Source organism: Centruroides sculpturatus, unplaced genomic scaffold (genome assembly GCF_000671375.1).
Source record: "Centruroides sculpturatus isolate CEXI.00-Female unplaced genomic scaffold, Cexi_2.0 scaffold45, whole genome shotgun sequence".
Taxonomy (NCBI): domain Eukaryota; kingdom Metazoa; phylum Arthropoda; class Arachnida; order Scorpiones; family Buthidae; genus Centruroides; species Centruroides sculpturatus.
Genome location: NW_019384310.1, coordinates 1,103,227 through 1,124,006, shown reverse-complemented (window position 1 = coordinate 1,124,006; position 20,780 = coordinate 1,103,227). Strand labels below are relative to the sequence as shown.

The 20,780-nt window shown below is 37.6% G+C and overlaps 1 protein-coding gene across 1 annotated transcript; it reads right to left on the bottom strand.

The window, feature by feature from the left end:
* Window positions 1-1,797: 1,797 nt before the first annotated feature.
* On the bottom strand, window positions 1,798-5,222 carry LOC111621052 (pancreas transcription factor 1 subunit alpha-like). The gene is made up of 2 exons (XM_023363109.1): window positions 4,571-5,222; window positions 1,798-2,099 (listed from the first exon to the last, which is right to left on the bottom strand). Exons 1-2 carry the CDS (start codon window positions 4,989-4,991, stop codon window positions 1,945-1,947), a joined length of 576 nt encoding a protein of 191 aa, XP_023218877.1. The 5' UTR covers window positions 4,992-5,222; the 3' UTR covers window positions 1,798-1,944.
* Between the last annotated feature and the right edge of the window lie 15,558 nt (window positions 5,223-20,780).

Below are 20,780 nucleotides of genomic sequence, written 5' to 3'. Positions count from 1 at the left end.
CAAAGCTGTTAAACTGTTATTTGAGCCCTATTTGCGCTTAAGTCTATTGTCCTCTAACCAGTCATTCTACGGTATAGGGCGCAGCCAGAGTATTCTTCTCTACGTACTGTACACGCGAAAAGATCGTAGAATACTCTTCGTAGCTTAATATTTTTTAGTCTTTTTATAGGGTATTCTATCCTTCCTGTATTATTCTTCGAACATTACGTGGCGTAGAATGCTGTACTCGATATAATATTCTATAATACGTATCGATCGAGAATAAGAGAGTATAATTGATCATTTTACACACAAGCCTGTTGTGTTATATACCGATTAAACGGCGGAGCTAGAGGTTTACGCTTATTTATATTTTATAAATGCGGATATAGGTGTATAATCCCGTAAAATCTCGGCAGTTAATTAAGTTGGAATCCTAAAGAAGCTAAGTTATTTAAAAATACGACTCGAAATTAAAATTAATAAGTAGATTACGGATCGATAAATCCTTACCGAAATAATCTACGCAAAAATAAACTCCGCTATCGAAATCTCCAACGATTTTATGTAAATTCTGCTTTTAAAAAGAACGATTTCGTTACTAACAATGGTAAAAATACATTTTAAAAAAGACAGACGGGAGGGGGAAAATGCAGAGTGGGATCCAATTTTCCAGACGGTTGTATCTTCGGATAGAAAGGGAGTTGCTCGTACGAAGATTGGAAGTTGTTTCTTGCCGTTTGCACCTGACTCGTTCCCACACCAGCATTTCGTGGATCGATCAAACAATGTCCTTTTGGCCAGACCCAACCCCAACAACATCGGCGAATATGGAAATAATGGAAGAACACTTCATTACATTGTTACATATGGCCGCGGCTACTCGCCTATGAATAATAAAATAAAGTAAAATAAAAAAACGAGAGAGACAAATTTAACGGCGCTTCTCGATAGAGTTAATGTACTATTTAAGAATGATGTGTTTATACTGGGTTTGCCACGGCGGAACACGCCGCAAATCTTTCATTTTGCCGAAAAAATACGCACAAAAATAATTAATTGATAAATGATCATGGCTTAAAGGTTAGCGTAAAACTTAAGGAAACGAAAAGCGAATATAAAATTTATTAGCGGGCGCTATTTTTTTTGACTTTAAATGTTTTGCCACGTCATCGTCGGTACACGTGTTCGACTGTATACTTCATAAGCGTTAAACTAGTGGAACGGTCGACATGCTTCTTGGTTACCGGGACACGCGAAGGGAACAATGTTGTGCGTGATTTTGTCAACTGGACTGCACCGTACACAATCGAACGACGGGTGCACACTCCCTTAATGACACTATCAACTTGTTATTGTGGTGTATTTTAATATCCCCGCGTACAGCTGTCTTTTTATAAAATGCGTACTCCGACGCCATTTTGTTCAATCCCGAGTGTCGTCGCGAGTCAAGATGGCCGACGTCGGTTTCTAGCTTATCAATTATTCTGTAAATCTATTTTCAAACTTATATTTTCGTCAAAATTCCGCGACGAAGCCCGGACGCGTCGCTTTGCTTTTAGACGATTGCACGAGGAGATCGTTCAGTAAAATCTTAAAGATAATTAGGATTAAATGTATTGATAATTCGCACTATAAAAATAAAAATGTGCGCCTGGTAATTTCATAGACCCATAAGCTTATAAGGAAGTATTTCGAAGTGTTTGAGTAGCGCTTTTCCTCGTTAAGATTTTCCACCAATTAAAACTGGAAAGAAACGATGGAGAATGCACTGCGCTTAGTTGATTCGAGCCGAGTTAATAGAGAAGAAGACACTGAAACAGATAAATAATAAATTTTATTTCTCTCACGCTACTTACAGAATACAGCGAAGGACTAGACGATAAAATTTGATGGCACGATGTTTGACTAGGTCTTTGTTTTTATTTATTTATATATAGCCTATTTATACCCGGGTCCGATAGCCTATAGTGGATCTGGACTAGAAAGGTCTCCTCCTTTCCTGGGATCTTCGGGAGTCCAAACTTTGGCAACCATCACGTTACCGTTCTGTAGCTGCTGTTTTTCGTTAGACCACGATAAGGAATGGCCGGCTAGTGACAAAAAACCGTTCGGCCCACCTAAAAAAACAAAATTCGTTTAATACGGTGACTGAAAATCGTTCTCTAGTGTGAAAATAAGGCTAAACTATCGTTAGAATTCTGTGCCGGAGTACCGATTTTAATTTCCAGTGTCGAGTCTGGCGCGGTTGTTTAAAGACGAAACGTTTCTATACCAAGTCCGTAATTTTCGTAAACGTTCGAGATTAGATCCGTACCAAAGCCTAATTAATAAACAGGCTTTCGAGAAGTAGGCCTAGGTTATTTTCTATATAACGAGACGTGTTTAGCGGCTCCTAAATTGATAATTTAGTCAATTCGGTACTTATAAATGCTACACTTTGTTAAATTTGAAGACAAATAAATAAAGTTTGAGAAAGGAAGAAAGTATGATAAAGCTTGGATTTTTAAATTAGTCCCAGTAATTAGGCTATTATTTTATACGCGAGAACCGAAGACCAATTATCACATTTAATTAGGGCCTTTTATATTACGTTTAAGGCCCGCGTCTAAAGGTTCTTCGCCCGACGTACAAAGTAAAGGCTAGTCGCGGATAAACCTTTCTCGATGGCTTTCTTACGGCGTTTTTTACATAAAAGACTAAATTTCGGGGTCCCTCCGTGTCCGGGATTGGTAGAGAAAGGGCCTGTCTGCCTATTCGAGTCTAGTTAAACTTTGAGAACTAATTGCCTTACATAAGATAGGACTTTGTCGTTGGAATGGAAAGGAAATTTCAAATTATTAACTAATCACTTAAAGAAAAATAATGAAATAATCGTTTTTATAGAAAAATATGCAAAATTTAGATAGTTTATAGCCGATAATCGCAGTATCTAAGTTTAAATTAGTATCTATTATTAACGGATGTAATTAAAACTGTAATTATAAATTGGGAGAATCGTCTTAATTCGCGTTAACTAAAAAATCAAAATGCGAGAGAAACATTGGTTACGAAGGATAATCCAACACTTCTACGTTTAACACGCGTTATCATTTAAGTAGGCCTTTATAAAAACAATAAAGTTTAATCCATTTTAACTCCAAACTTTCCACAGAAATGAATAGAAATGCTCTCGATGACGATAAAAAATAACGTTACCGAATTAATTTACGTCTCGGACATCGTTTAGAGCAGTTTATACAATAATATTAATAAAAGTAGTCGATAGCTAGGACTAATAATTTTAAAAGATTTTCGCAAGAATTTAATAGGGAAAAAGAACACAGGGATTCGTCTTTATCCTCGGTCGATTTCACACCTCGGCAACAGTCTTATTATACAGACCTACACATTTACTATTTTAGCCACGGCCAAGGAATTTTTCTTTAATATTTCACGTATTGAGGCGGATAACAGCCTACCATAAAAGGTCGACTCGGCAGTAAGTTTGTTCCCGAGGTGTGAAAAGGACGAAGAATTCTGTTAACTTGTCATAAAACTTTTTAAAGATTCTTGTAAATTAAAATAAATGGAAATAAGGTTATTTTTTAATGATTTAAATGCAGAAATTTTTATCAATATTTGAAGGTGCTCGACACGTTTTAAAAGTATTTTTCGCCTCTTCAAACCTTTAAACGTCGTTTAATCGAAAGATAAAGAAGTTTCCTACGTCAAATTATCTTTGATAGATTCGTATAAAGCATATACTTAAATTTTCTTTAAAAAATTAATTACTTTCTATAATAATCGAGATCATTTTCGGTTACTTTTAATTACGTTTCTTCTGGTTAATAGAGTTTTCTCGCGATAAAAACTAAATTTTCCAAGATTAAAGGACGAAGTAAACGTTAGAATTGCGACTTAAATGTTTGCGCCCGAAACTAAAGCTGGATTAATCGTTGCTTAATCCATTATCTCGTATCGCTCCTCGACCAGATCTATCAATGTTTTTTTAGTTATTTTGTAACTGTTAACAGATAAATATGAGGATATTCGCCAGATAAACGTTGCCCGATACATGCGTGTCTGCGCCTGAAATTATTCCACTTTTGATTTAAATTTCTTTATCTTCGTATAATTGACAGGTGGAAAAATAAAGATAGGCCTATCGGAAAGAGTAGCGTAAAACAAGTCCGTTTCACTTATAATCAGACCCGTGGCCTAAGGCCGGTTAAATAATAATAAATCGAAAAGAGCCAGGCTCTAAACTATGGCTTTGTTTAACTATTGTGTAAATATAGTCCGGATTATAATAAGAAAACCTACCGCGGGATTAGAAAATTCTTAGCGCGTTAAATTCAATCTTAAATGATAAAAACTCCTCGAGGTATTATTTATTATTAAATAATTAAAATGATAAGATCAGAAGTTAATTTTAATGAAATTTACTTCTTGTTTTCGTTTAGGAGATAACTAAATTAAGATTATTAAACGTATTTAGCTGGATTAGCGGCGTAACTTAAGAAAGAAATGGGAGAAATGTTAAAAGCAGCTATTAGAAAGGGTTAATATTAATTATAATGCGGAGAGGAAATGAGTAGAAATGGCGTACCTCTATGACATTGGATGATGACTTTTTTAGGTTGGTCGGATGCCTGATTCTGCAAGGAATCGGCGGGATGTCTTCCCGAATTCACTAACTCACTCAAAAAACTTATATATCCGATGGCCAGTTTTAAAGTATCGACTTTAGATAGTCTCTTTTCGTAAGGTAAAGTCGGTATGTGAGCGCGTAGTCCTTCGAAGGCATCGTTAATAGATTGCATCCTCCTTCTTTCCCTTAAATTAGCGGCCAATCTTTGCTGCACCTGTTGTTGCATACATCTCTTTTTCCTACGCTTCTGACGTAGATTTTCTTGATCCTGATGTCTGCTATAAGGCGAACCTATACTAGATTGTCCTTGGAATGTGTCGAAGTGAAGATGTTGCTGGAGGAACTGCCGATTAACGTTGGCCAGGTCGATGTTTTCCATAATGTGTCGCAATGTGGTTGGCCTCCCCAGGGAACCAACACCTCTGTCGATGGAAAGCACCCACGACTGTCGTCCGCGTGTGTATGGCGCGTGCCTTACGGGATGCACCAATAAACGGCACGTGCCGTACCACCCTTCTACCAATCGGAAGCCACTTTACGTATTTGACAAGTGGAACTGTTATCGGCACCGCGACCCGGAATGATTGAGCTCTACTTAATTGCCCTATTGCTTAACTAACAGTTTATATACTCGCTTCTCTGTATTTTTTAAGTATCTCGCATCTCGCTCTGGAGAAAAACGGCAAAATGTTTACTATATTATGTCTATGATATGCCGACCAACTACGAGTTTGGGTGGAGTCTTACCGTTTATTTATCCAGCTTAAATCGCTATAAGAGGTGTTAAATTCTTTTAAAAAATGCAATCGTTTAGTGTTGGATGTGTATGTTTGCGTATAGGATGCTACGGTAAAGCTTTTTTTTAATCACGACGAGAGGAAATTCGCTATAGTCCAGATGGTAAGAATTTCCGGATCGGAAATGCCTTCGGGATGAGACAAAAAAAATGGTAAAAATCTATAATTAACGTGTTTTACGCGAAGGAAATTATTAAATTTGGCTTTCGACCGTAACAAACTCGACGTCGGAGTAACCTTAGATAGATTTTAGGCTAGATCTTTAGTGTTAATTTAAAAACACATTGAAATGATTTTATCATTCGTGTAAATTAACTAAAACACTAACGATTTGGTAAAATTAAATTGTTATATATTACTGTAAAGAAGAGCTACGAGTTAACTGTCATTTAGAGTAAATTAAGTTACTTTGAAGGAGAGACAACAACTAAGATTTGCATCCCGGTTTAACGGTTAGAACAAACGTTACCTAATACTGTAACAAAGTAAGCTAGGACCGAATTATAGTTGCAGGACCAAATGCTGTAAAGAGCATTTAGTCCCGAATTTGGTCGTAACATTTTAAGTAGGATTTAGCTCTTATCTTACATAAAGCATTTGTGTCCTACCAGTTCCAGAGAGACAATACGTCCTCGAAGGATTTGGGTTCAATCCTCGCCTGCGGCATAAATGTGTGCTACAGATGAGAATCCTGAATCTACGCTTGTTTCTTCGGATAGAAATGTACACCACGAGTAGTCTTCTATTTGTTTGATTTTTATGATTCTGAACATTTAATCGCCGTAGAACCTCATAAATTTAATTTTTATAGAGGATTAATTTGATCTTAACTCATATTTGCAGCCTATCTGACACGAATTAATTTCCCTTAACTCGGAGCTCCATTAACCAAGATTGGAACAATCGACGGCATTCCATTCAATCGCAGTTATAAATTTTACAGCCAAAATCCTTAACAGATTTCACGCTTATTTTCTTTCTTTCCATACTTAGTGAAAGTGCAGAGATCCGTAAAATGCACGCATTTAACAGAATTTCAAATTCAGTTTTAGGCAAGATTTAGGACATCAGACAACAAAAAGGCGGATGTTGTATTAATTTGAACACGTGTTGACTAACCGCAGCGTAACAATCACCAGTTACAGATCGTTGATTTTCGGCTGTGATTTCCGGCTCTTTTGTTTTTTCCCTCTCATCGATTGACAAGTGTTGATTGAGGACCCAACTCATTGGGGATGTATGGAGACGGCTCATTGAGCGCAGAACAAAAAAACCGACCGAATGAATGTTCAACAGCATTTAGACTACGCTTTACTGAGCAAACTGATAAAATATATATAAATACATATACACCTATTAATTAATTAGGGATTAAACATCGAGAAGAAATTGTTATTATTTTTTTAATGAGAAAAGCATTTAAGTATGTTTAAAACTAATGTTAATGTAAATAAATAATTTAGAATTTATACAAATTTCAGCTCTCGACTGCGAGGACTTTAAACATTTTAATTATAAAAAACACAAGTAACGTTGACAAAGCGTATATGCGATAACTGAGAAAATTAGGCCTAGAAACCATAGATATATTCAATAAAAATTGTAAGAAATCGACTTCTTTAGTGTTTATAATAGGTAATAAAGACTAAAGTTACGACCTAAATCCATTCTACAGTTTGAAATGATATAATTAGCTTGGAAAATCATTGTAGTTTTCGTGAAACTCTGATTTATTACGCGTTTAATTTTGATTTTTGGTCTACTTTACTTTTATAAAATGAAAAAATAATTATAAATCTTAAATTTATGTATAAAGTTCGCCTAATTAAACAATAAAATACAAATATATACGTATTGAAATTCGAGAATCGGGCTGAAAATGTCCACATTTTAACTATTATAAAATAAACAATGGGTTTGATTTACGAACAAAGAAAAATGTGACTTTAAATTCAATAAACGAAAATATTCAGCTGCCACACTCGTGTCAATCTGTCAGTTTCCAGCGTATTGTTTCACACTCGCGCTATTCATTCAAATGCTCTAATGTTTACACTAAGGTCACTTCACTCTTTACGTTACGCGATCCCAGCACGTGCGTCGATGGGGGCCACAAAGACAGACACTGCACGTGTGTGGCCACCTAGCCATTGTCTGAACCGCCCATACGATATTCACTCGAATCCAATGAGAAACTAATCACCACCATTGATAACCAGAGAGGGCTAATCAGAGCGCGAGACGGTTCTCTCTAAGCGGGCTATTTATTCCAGATTAGGCAAATTAATTAAAATCTAAATCAATCCAGCGTCTAAACCCATAGATTTATATAAATAAAATTTAAAGATTTAGTAACCAATCCGCGTAGGACACGAAGAAAAGCAATTTTCGAACTGCCGCCGGCCTTTTGTGTTTGGCCACTGTTTCTCCGTTACGCTCTCCCGTATCAGTAACCCATGCACTAATCCTTATTGTGCGGTACGGCAGGCATGCAAAAGGCAAACTGGAATAGAGACATTACTCGGGCAGACAGCGGTAACATAATCTGCTAACCCGAAAAGATTAAAATGACCACCTGTACAGACACTACTCTAAAACCGTGTTTGTCTACGCCATTTATAACTCGCTCGGCGAGTTGTCCTACAACGTTTTTATTATGTTTCCTCTTGTAAGATTACGCTCTTCGACGTAAAATTTGCATAAAAATCATTTTAAAGCTATGAAAATTCACGAAAGATGCAAGAAATCGGTCTTTAAACAATCCAAGAGTCCACTAAACAGGATTCATTCCGAACAAATGTGTAAATAGTCTAGTCGATCATTTAAATTTACATCTAATTCCGTCACGCTTTTTCATATAATTAATTATATACTTTAAAGTTCTGTAGGTTTATTGTAACTTCAGATTGGGATAGAAGCTAATACAACATTTCGTCGAGATAAGGAAAACAAATAAAATAAATACACTATAAATAAGAATTATACGTAGGTCTAATAATAAAATAACAATTTAAGATTTTATACAGCCAGGCCCTACGCTCTATCTTATTTAATACCCAGGACTGCAAATTTTGTTTTAACGCAGTTAACCAACGTTTCACTTGGTTGATGAAAATCTGGTAGGACCGATCTACTTTTATGTTCTTAAATTAAAACTTTTAAGCATTTATGTAAATTAGAAGAGCTATCTTAATACTCGGGCGTTTTTTCTTTAGAAACCGAGCGTAATAACGCGAATAATAGTTTTAGTTTAAAAAGATAAGGATATAAATTTAGATATTCGACCGGCCACTTTTATGGATTGGCATTAGAAGCGGTCGGTTTCGGACGTTTAAAGAGCGACGGGCGATTCCTTAAGATTAAGCCAGCCGGCAACCGAGTAATTAAAAAGTTGCTTTACTCCAATGGCGATTCATTAACGGCAACGTAAGCTAATTTAGACATTATTAAAACTTCTCCAGTGATAATATTCAATTCGAAACGTATTCATTTGATCGATCCTCCTACCTCGTTTTCGGTTTAATCGCACCTGGCTCGTTTCTCACACCGTGCAAAGATAAATCGATCCGACGTTTCTCTTTTTTCTTTTCAACTTTTACGAAATTCTATATTGACCAATTATTCGTTTCGTGTCCGTCTATTGTCTTTTCTCCCATGCCAAATTCAATTCGCAATCCACGCTAATAATAAAGCCGTGTTTTATTAGCCATTTTAAGTCTCCGTTGTTTTACACGGGGGTAGACGAGTTTACGATTATCCTACTTTATCCTACCCGCTCCTATACTTATTGACAAACGGAGATAAAAATACTAACTATTCTCTAGCTAAAAGTGTGTTTTCTACGGTTTAAAACATGGAATATTAAAAATATATCGTAACTAGATCCGTAAATAAAATGTATTCGTAGTTTATCTCGCATCGTTGTCTATAAAGCTATAGAATTTTTGTGTATATTATTCTAACAAAGAAATTATTAAATCCCCAAAGCGGAGAAATACGAGTTGTAATGACAATTAAAAGCCTGGATATATTACGTTTATACGCTACGTTAATTAATAAATTAATATTATTTAGTAAGGAAAGATTGTACGCCATTATTAATATAGTTTCATTAGTGTATTTATTATTCTAATTAACCTAAGTTTAAAATCTTTATATCGTTATTAAGAGGGATTTTATAACGAAATAAAGAATTAAAATAACGAAGATATTTGATAATTAGGATTTTGACGAGATATTTGTTTGTCGGAACAAAAGAATCGAGCTCGAATAACTGATGATAATATCGAAGTACCGACCGTTTTATTCCGTTCGATAATCTAAATTGCGTAGCCTCTGGCCTAAAATATTAAAATCTTTTATCTCGGCATTTAAGATTAAACCTCGTTTGACACTTTTCTTTTAATTAATAAATTTATAAATCGGCCAGAGCTTCTATAAACTTACGAATTTTGTATTTGGATTAGACCTACGTACGTATAAATCTATCCGAATCTTGGCGTAATTGCACCTACTATCTGCCTAAAAAATACTGGCAAATTTATATCCGTAACTCTAATATATATCATCCAAAGTATCGATAAGATTTATATAGGCTATAGAATATTTAAGCTACGGATGATCTCAGACAGTAGATTAATTTATAAAACTGCAAATTTATAGATTACATTATAATATTTATAACTTATGCGGATAAAGATGTTATAAGTTCGGCGTATAAATTAATTGATTAACGTATGTCCGTTCATATACGCGCCGTAAGTACGGTCATCCAGACAGGTCGGTACGAATCGTCGAAACATTTACCTATCGAGTTTGCGGGGATAAAAACAATACCGTTTATAAGCGCCGAGTAATTTTTATCTTCCTATCGCTTTCCACTTTATTTTCGATGATTAAAAAGAATTTTCAGTGTGGGATTTTACGCTTCTAATTTCGGTTTATCCGAATGGGCTTCCGTCCCGTTCGATTCCGATAAACGGAGATTAATTTCTAAGAATGCGTAAGGATTAGCTACATTTTACGTTTTATCACCAGGAAAATTATAAAACGCGTATTTTTCGCGTACCAGGCCGCGGGGAAGTGGCGGAGCCGGGGATTTTTCCCGAGGTCCGGAGAAAACTCGGGTTTCTGTCCCTATAAATTAATTTTATTTTTCTCTAACAAAACAATTCTCGAGTTTCTTATTATTCTACGAATTTCGTTCGTTAAAAAAGAGGGGGTAAAATGGGACCCGTCTCGGACCCGATAACCGGCTTTAGGTCACCCCTAATTGGAAAATTAGCGTAATTTTGTCTTCCGATTACCAATTAAAATCGATTATTTAACAATTTAAAAAGTTAATTTTATTTCGTCGGCTTCGAATTTTGCCATTTTCGGGCTAAAAACTTTGTCGGCGCGAAACTTGTTAATCGGTTAAAATGGGCAAATTTCGGTGGCGCGGACGTCGAATCCACGTTATCCTCCGGTCTCTGTCGGTGGTCGCCACGGCAACCCAGCTGTGTTTTGTTTGTTCAAAATGGCGACCGGACGGTCAGGTGTCGAAATGGCGACTCTTTTGTGTTTATCGTTCTCCACCTGTTCCGTGCCAAATATCAGGTGTCCCAAGATAAAAATCAACAAATCGCATTATAGATTAGTTTCCGTTCGATAATTCGAAATAAAGTTGGTAAATGGAAGAAAAACCCGAACCGGCCGCGCCGGGAAGCGACTTTTCCACCGCATTAAGTTCGATTCCAACTTATTACTCCCGATAAAATGAAATAAAAAGAATTTCCTATTTTTAAATTATTTCATTTTTCATACGATGGAATTAAATTTTTATTTTAAGTGAAAGCGCTTTCTTCAATTCGTTTTCCCACCCGTCGCCTTCGACGTCGTAATTAAAATGAAAATACCATCGGGGGAGAAGCGGTTAAAAATTTACATTCGATTAAAATAAAAAGTGTTTTTTAACGAAAGAGAGCCAAATTAATTTTAATTTACGATTAAATAAACGATATAATTCATATTTAATCACGATAAAGCGTATTTCTGTAAATTACTACGAGTATTTAACCAGTATCAATTTTAAAAGCTAATAAATTACTTTCCATATTTCACGCGCAAACGATAAACTTCGCTCGAGGCAATAAAAATAAGATTAAAAATTTATTTTCCCTAACCGATAAATAAAGTCGCGCCATCTGTCGAAAAAATATTATACTAAAAATTCGACCGCGGTAACGACGAGTAGGGCGCGCGAGAAAACGCCACGTAATCTTATATTTACTATAAATAAAAAGCTTATAAATTTTATTTGTAAATATTTTAAAGATAAAACGTTGCCAGAACTCCGAGCGCCGCCAATCCCGCTCTAGCGCATTTTCGCCTCCCTGGCTAGGCCCGGTGGAGTTTTATTGGTAATTGTACCAACGTGGCGTTTTTTATCGGCATTCTCCGCGTAATATTCTTCGCAAAAGGGCCAGACATTCTCGTAATAATTCCAATAAACTACGGTGGTTATCGGGTTTCTCGTAAGATTCGGGCGAAAGGCCGTCTACGATACCGTAAATGAAGTTTATAAAGCCTTCTACACCGCCGCGGCTACCAAGCAATCCATTATATTTATCTAAAACACTCGCCATTGCCATCGTCTTCAAAATCGGGTATGGCCCGAGATAATCCGGACGACGTTTGTAACGCCGAATTTTCTAAATCTAAACCTTTCAAAAGTTGGCGCCGAATACTTCTTGGCCCGCCCCGAGGTTTTGCTATTTCCGTCGGTAGACCGCGGCTTAAATCGTTTACGAATTCACTTAAACTTAGAATATTTTTAATATTCGGAGCCGAATCCAAACTATTCCATACTCCATTTTTCCACCGGCGAATTTCGGACGGAAAGTCGTATTTATTCGATTTGCCATCCGCGTTACCCAGAGACCACCGGTGGCTTATCCCGTTGGGTTCGTCGCCCCATCTTAAGTTAGATAGAAGACGAACAGACGCGTCTTTCAATAAGCCGATATATAGTTCTTTCATCGTTTTCGACGCTCCGTCGTCCTGGAATTTAGGCAAACGCCGAGACGATTCTTCCATACCGCGCCGTACGTCGTAGTCGTCGTCGGGAATGGACCGACTAGTTATAAAATTATCCTTCGTTAAACGATCCTTAATTATGTTTAAGTAAGGTAAAAGCCGAAACTCGCGCCCGACGTTAATATATTGCGTTTTGCCACCGTCGAAGGCGTTTAAACGGCCAAGAAAATACGAAAGACTTTTGAGAACGCCAATCGACTTTTCGACCACTTCCAGCGGGTCGTCCTCGTCTACACGACGATCGTATAGCAATTTATTCTTAATTCGGAAAGGTAATTTTTCCATATCGTCGTCGCCTTTTGCCGCGTTAAAGTACCATTTTAAGAAATATTCCAACGCGGCTCCATCCAGTAATTTTTTATATAAATAGCCCGAAAAACCAGCGTTAGCCGAAACGTTCTCTAAGGTGGCCGGAGGCAGTTTTTTAATGTTTTTCGTAGCTTTTTCCGACGTATCGACGGACGAAAGAACGTAATTCTTAGGCGATATACCGAAAGGTAATTTGCCTAAAGGAAATTCTAGACTGGAACTATCCCCATCGAAAGCGTGCTTTTCGTTCTTCTTGGCGGAAGAGTTCCGATTCGATTCGGATTGTAGGATTTTAAATATTTTAACGAATGTTTTAAAGAGGACGCTCAGTCTAACTCGGCTTTATTCCCACGGAGGGTCGAACTATCGAGTCGAAATTCGTTCTTTCGCCACCCGTCGCTGGTAGACGTCGGAGGCGATTTTCCGTCTTCTTTCGACCTACCGCCGTAGAATATATTCGGGGTACTTCGAAGATGGCTTTTAAAATGATCGGAAACGTCGAAAGCTGGTCCCGGTTGTCCCCTATAAATTTCGTCCGGCGACTTATAAACGTCGAGTATAGGCATTCCCTTTTTTACGTCGTCTTCGTCGTATTCGAAAGGCAAACCTTCGGACTTTTTTTCAAGTAGATTTAAATCCTCGAACGGATGAGGGTTCTTATTAATATCTTGGTCGTCTCGGAAATTAAATCTCTCCATTTCTGTTTACGGTTAAAAGTGATATTTTAAAATAGTGTTAATTTAATTTATATTCTATTATACTTATATTAAATACGGTCGAACCTGTTCCTACGCAGTAAACGGTAATAGATTCGATCGAAGTACGGTATTGTATTAATACGATAGCGAGTACAGCGCGGTACATACCCGTATTAGGTTAAATAAAACATTTTTGACTTTAACACAAATAGTTTGTCAATTGTTTCCGACGCCCGACTTTCTTTAACCGATAAGAAGAGAGCCGGAGAAAAGCCACGTTAATTGCCAGGGTGTTTCTCGACTTCGGTTTACGCCGTGGAAATTTAGTGGCCGAGTTTTGAATTTGCAATTGGCACTCGGGGCCCGTAATTCGATATATAGAGATTTTGGAGGGAAATTAGTTAAGATACGGGTAGAAAATATATGGAATTTAGGCCGAAATGCGGAGAAAAAGATAATAAATTTCGGATAAAGAGGTTTGAGATAGGCAAGTTCGACCGAAGGTATAAAATTTACTTTTATAATATTCTAACACTAAACGGTTCTCGGGACCGGCCATCCGTGGTACGAACTATAATTTCCCGTAGCTCCGCGTTACGAATCTGTTCCGGTAATGCGCCCGTTTTACACTTTTGTATAACGAGATTAAAAATATTAAACGTGTATTGAGTTTTTGAAGCGACTTTGGCCACGCATCAAAGACGACTCTCTACGGAAACGGCCCCTATTTAGACGTTCAAGATGCCAAGAAAACCCACAAAACTGCGCGTGGCCGACCCACGATTCGTTCGGTGGATTTTATCCATCGGCCGCCGATGGACCGAGTTTTGAAGCGTTGCGTCGGTTCGTTTAAATATTTTGACCCGAGTATGGCGCGGAATAGAACGATGGACGGCGAAAGAAAAAGGAAATCGATAGAGATTTACTGCGTTTGTTGCGGATTATTTACCGAGAACCCTTAGTGACCTATGCATTATTAAAATTAATATATACTGTATAATAATAATTGAGTATACTCTAATTACCAATGGCGAAAAAATGAAAGTATATATTTACCGGTAAGATATTCCGTCGCTCTTTGCTTCGAAAGAAGCGGTGTATTTCGATGACGCTGTTGAAAATTTCGACGGTAATATATAGGACCGTCCGTCCGGATACATCCGTTTGGATACGTGCACTTTAAGTGGTAATAATCGCATTTGTAAGCGGCAAAACTTAGAAAAATTAAAATCGAATTAATCCACATATTCTTCAATTGTTCGAAACTAAATTAAGAGTCCGCGCGTAACACCAGTTTCTTCGTTGTTTTATGCCAGATTGTCTTTACGTAATCGAGAACGATCGACGTTTTATACCGCCAGAGCGACATAAATCTATGTCATTCCGCGTAACGTAGTTATTAAAATGGTTATTTATTGCCATTTTAATAAAGAAAAATAAACTCTTACCGCATTCGTCTTCTTTAGTTTTCTGGCCTTCGTCATACGTCCTTATTAAAGACGGAGGTGTTTGTTGTTTGTAATTAATTTTCACTATTCTAAAATATTTCTCGCGGAAAACTATCGGTTAAAATGCTTATAAAATTTTTTTCATTTTACAAAATCAATGGTAATTTCGGCAAAATTCCAGTCGATAATACGACTACATTTTAAACATATAAATCGGGTTTAATCTATCGACAACCGCTCGTCTCCAGCGATTAGGCGCATTACTGTTAGTCTATAGGATCCGGGTTCGATTTCGAATTTCAAAAATTCTCGCGCCACGTTCGCCCGATCCGGAATGAAGTTTCGGATCCGGTCTTTACCGTCGAAAGACCGTGTTGGCGGAGGGGAAAGGTTTTTAAAAATTTAATACAGTAGCCCTTCGTTATTTCGTATACGTCGCGCTTTTTTTGTCTCCCAAATTTTAAAAGCACTCGAGTCAATAAATTATCAATCGCCATTGAATTTTTTTTTTGCGAGGAACTACGGTATTTTGTTCCTATCGCTGTCCTCGAAACTACCACTGCGGGTGAAACGATAAATTTGTCGAGATGTAAATAAGCAAAACTGGTGGGCGGATCAATTATCAAATATGTTTCCTTTTGGTATTAAAAGTTGTTTATTTATTGGTTTTAAGTAGGCCTCATTTACAAGTTTCTGCCAATCGGAAATGTCACACCTTTGTTTGAATCGACGGTATTGAGTCAACTCGCGTAAAGGTGTGAAATTTCCAATTCACCGCGGAATGCGCCAGGAAAAGATTTCTTTATTTTTGAAGGGAAACTTGTAAAACTTTTATACAATAGCGTTTTAGAGAATTTTTACTCTATAATTTTATAAGCTTTCACGTTCAATATTTAGTTTCTAAATTGCCAATTACTGTATTTATAATTTTTATTGAAAAATATAAATTACGCAAATAAAAATTCACGTAATTTATATTTTAATAAGCGATGTATTATGAAATATAGTATTTTGTCTTTAAATGTTATTGTTAAAGAAACAATAGTGCCGAATGGGCACTCGTGGTATTAATTTTTCCGTAAACGTCAATTAATAAGATAAAATCACGAATAAAAATTCAGTATCTAAAAACTGAACCAATATAAAATAGTTATATCAGAAGCGCTGGTCGATGAAAGAATAGAGGGTAGAGATTCCGTAGCCTGTATAATCTGTTTACTATAAACCCAGAATTTTTAGTACTCGGCGAGGGGCGGAGAGGGCAGCCGCTCCTCCCTAGAAGAAAAAGTAAAATGTAGTAATTGACGCGCGGACGTATCGGTTCGAATAACGAATATTGTGACCGGACTAGAGCCATTTGTGGCGAAATCTCACTCTCCCCCCACTTTCTCGAAACTAATACGAGTTGTCCCCCCGTAGTTCGGATCCCGGGTAGGCCGCCGGTACTGGGTTATATCGCCGGACGTATCTGGCTTTCCCTTGGTCTCCCGACAAGCGCGATATAACGAGGGGCTACTCGGAAACCGTATACCGCGCTAAAGCATCGAAATATACGGTTCGAACCATATATTCGAATAAAGTTTCTTTCGATATTTAGCCTAAGAACTGGGTTTGTACCAGAAGATTTGGCGTGGTTACCTTTAGTTGCCTCAATTTGACTTGTCGAATCATTACCAATCTGTTGTTATTATAGAAAGCGCGCGCTCAGACATAAACCTAATTATAAAAGAATTATTATAAAATATTTACCGAATTTGACGGTAATTATATCTGAACTTTGATTTCGTCAAACGTTCGATTTGAACGTTTCGACGAATCGGCTTTAAAAGATTTCGTCAAAATTCAAAACTAATTCTCGAAAAATAAACTGACGAAGTCGTAGAAGAAAACTCTTAGCGTGTTTCTACGCTTCGGAGGAGCTCTACGAGTTTCGAGTTCGAGGTAGCCGAACTTGGAAACGATTCTCGTTAAGGCTGTGTACACACTAGGCGTTTAGCAGAGCGTGCGCACTGGCTCGGTTTGGAAATAGATGTGGAAGTGATTGCTTGTGTGTGGCTCCTCTATCGTCGCTATAAAAGACGACGGCGGAGGCAAAGAAAATTTTGGGTGCACCCAATATTGCGAGATAGACTGACGCATGAAATGTTTGCGACCAAAACTAAGACAAAATAAATTCTTTTAAAATATCTATAAAATCCTTTGACCATGGTTGGTCTCTTTTAGATTTCATCAATAAATAGATCAGTATCGAAATGATCGTTCTCCGTTTCAGCGCATATATCTCAAAGCGCTCGGCTGACGCCCGCAAAACGCGCGTTTTAACAAAAATCTATCAACGCGCGCTTGGCCAAAAGCGCGCGTTTGAGTGTGTACGCCTACGTAGAACTCTTGGTTCTTTAAAACGCGCGTTGAAAAACGCCTAGTGTGTACAGGCTGTAAGTGGCAGCCGCGCGATTGGCCAGGATGCGAAGAAATCGCTGGTGTCAAAAGTGGCGTTTGCTCTTTATCCGTATCGAATTCGTTGGCTAAACAGCGAATTCGGAGGCTCTGTCCAATCCATTTCTCGTACGTCCCGCGCATTTCCGCTTATATTAAGACCGCCTAACTATAGGAATTTTATTCCCACTCAAAAAAGCCAAATTAAAGTTTAAAAATTAAGCCTTCGTTTCTTATAAATTAAAAAGTACGATTTTTAATTATAATAATAATTAATTTCATTAAACGTAATACGTTAAATGATCCGTAATTTAATAAGAATTATTAAATTACGGTTTCGATATAATTTAGTTTCTTAATAATAAAAGATAATAGAATTCCCGAAATAATAACTGGTATCAAATTGTAAATTTATATTTTCGTGTTAAGTTAATTAGGTTAAAGTACATTAAGGCGTTAGAATTAAACGCATACGGAGGAAAAAATGGTAGAAAGTCGATTCCCGGACCTAATTACCTACGAAATAGATTCGCGTTTTATAAAAAGACGGAAGAAACCCGGCATTTATATTTCTAAAGTCATAAATTTAAAAACAAAATTATAGGCGTCGAAGGTAGAAATAATATAAAAATTAAACGCTTATATAGTACGAAAGAAATAACCGGTAATTATTTATTGCCACGCGGTGGCCATACCGGGCCGCAATTTTTAATCCATTTAATTTAAAATATACGCTGTCCGCGGCTTCTCCCGTACATCGTACTTTCATTCGACCATAGAGTCGTCTATTAACCGCTTTGGGGGGAAACTTTTCCACGGAAATAACGGGACTTTGGGTTGGCGTCGGAAGTTCTTATATAGTTAATCGGGCCTCCCGCCCCTAAGATTTTCGTATCCGATTTCGATTAGATTAAGGAAAGACGGACGACGGCGGTAATTTATAGGTCTACAATTTTTTTCGAATCGCGGTCCAATTACGGAAAAGTCTTTCGTCCGTCGTATCGCGTTTGCCTGCCTTAAAATTGCCGTTTTTTACTTATTTCGATATTATGGAAATGCCGTCTGGTCGAATCTCGGCGCAATGCCGAGAATAAAAATGATCGGGTTTGAAATGGACAAATTTCCCAGTGACCCGATAAGAAAAACGGAATGGGAAGTAGGGATAAAAACTGGAAAGAAAATCGGCGAATACGTTCCGATGAAAATGAATACGAAGTTACTAATATGGGCAAGTTCATAGGACCGATGCCCGCCACGTATCTTCCGGGGTATGGCCGATATATTTACGACTTGGTCGATATATTTAGAACCGCTCTCCGCGTTTTTACTATCCGGCGCTTCCGTAGAAATATCGCGCCTTCCGCGGGCTCGGGACTGGACGCAATTTTTAAAAATGTACTAAAAATTTCATTTTCATCAAATAGCTGGAAAATATCGCTTTTTTGTCGTTAAACGGTATAAACTTCCATCGGAGCCCGACTTTGCCACGTATTATAACCCCGTAGGACGAAAAGAGGGGTCGGCAAACCTCGAAATACCGTACTTCTGGCCAAGCGACAACGCCGGGAATTGGCGAACAAAATTGTCGAAGAAGTTTGCGGAATGCCAGACGAATTCGATGGTTGGAAAGCCGAGACACGGAGAAAACGAAACCACCCGGTTGGAAATGATTAACACAATGGAATGATCGGAAGGAATAAAATTCATTCGATTTACGAAAAATAGAGAGCGTGGTGGCGAAATAGATGGCAGTCCGTACGGCGAATAACGTTACGAAAACGGAAATAGGTGATTGGAGCGAAGACTCGGAGCTAATAACCGCCGGAGATCCATAGAAGACGAAGAGTGCTCTCCCGAAATAGAGAAGGTCGATAACGAAAAGAACGAAGTAAAAGATATTACCCGCGTCGAAATGGAAAATAGTGAAAAATCCTAGGAAGAGTCTTCTTTCGCATCGAACGAAATCTCTGTAAAAATTCGACAAGCTCGAATTTTAAACGGTCACTAAATCAGTTAGCGGGAAAATGTTACGGCTTTCCGAGTTTAAATTTGCAACGGCGAATGTAGAGGAAAGCGTTGGGATAAAGATTTCGGAGGTAGATGGGGCTAACCGGAATAATTCGGCTGGTATAATTTTTATTGAAAATGAAAACTTATCCACTAGAGGCGAAACGCGACGTTTGAAACCGGCGCTACCGGGAAACTTTTATTTGGCTTAATGAAGCTCCGGATATGGAAATAAGTCTAAAAGAATTCTAATTTAGGTGGTCGAAGAGTTCGATATCGCCACCGTACGGTCGATTGTAACTCAAATCGCTGCAAATGTAAAAAGACAAAAACCCTTCGTAATTCCAAATGCCGTTCCTGCAGAAATAAATACAGTACAGTAATACCCCGAACTTAGGCGATAGGTGGGACCGAGCGATTACCGCCTAAGTCGGGGTGTAATTTCGCAATTTGTGTAAAATCCAAGTCGGATGTATGTAAGCTAATAAATGTTCTCGTTAATCTTATCCCGTCTTTTGATTCGTTCGCATACGAGCCAGAAATATACTTAGATATTCGATCATTTATTTTATTACGCTGGCCCTGCCAAAATTTCATTAGCGCGTTACCTCAAAAGTCTTACGTAGAAATTATTTATTCGCGTGTAATGAAACGAAATATTTCCCAAAAAAAGTTATAAAATGAGCGAGCTTATTATATAAGAGTGTATATACACTCTTATAAGCTTGCCCAATACAACCGATTATTTTATAACTTTTTGAATGAAACCAGCAAAAAAAATGGGATATTAATCGTATTGCGCGAATACCGCGATTGTGTTTAGCTACTTTGTTAAATAATTAACACACGGACAAGTTTCGAAATGTTGCTAACGCCTTATTCATTCGTCCCGTAATTAAGCCATGTGGAAGAAACGGCCGCGTCGATTGTCTTAAAGGGTTAAAGTAATTAGGCTACTGTATAACGGAGACGTCGGTCGAATTTCGATTTTCTGAGCAGAAAACCGTAAATGCGGAGACAAATATTTTATATTTATGTATTTCATCGAGTCCAATTGATGAATCGATCGATTAACTTCAACGTAGACATTATTTATATTTCACGTAATTGATAGAACAGTGACTAAATTATGTAATTATACTTTTAAGCGGTAGGCTCTCGAATATCCGGATTCGTCCGATATCGGGTGAAGCCAGTAAATTTTCCAAGAAACGGGAAGGCGTTGTTATTCGTGACAAACCGGACCCTTAAGCCATCCGCATCGTCCCCCTTCTACTAAGCGGATGACGGAGAAAAAGATTCGCCAGACTTAATGGCTTATTCGTAAGAATTTTTGGTTAACCCGCTCTTCGGATAATCGAGAGTCTATTCNGCGGTAACGACGAGTAGGGCGCGC

Coding starts and splice junctions, on each gene's coding strand:
- LOC111621052 (XM_023363109.1), bottom strand. CDS start 4,991: ATGGAAAACATCGACCTGGCCAACGTTAATCGGCAGTTCCTCCAGCAA. Junction 2,100..4,570: donor CATCATCCAATGTCATAGAG/GTACGCCATTTC, acceptor TTGTTTTTTTAG/GTGGGCCGAACGGTTTTTTG.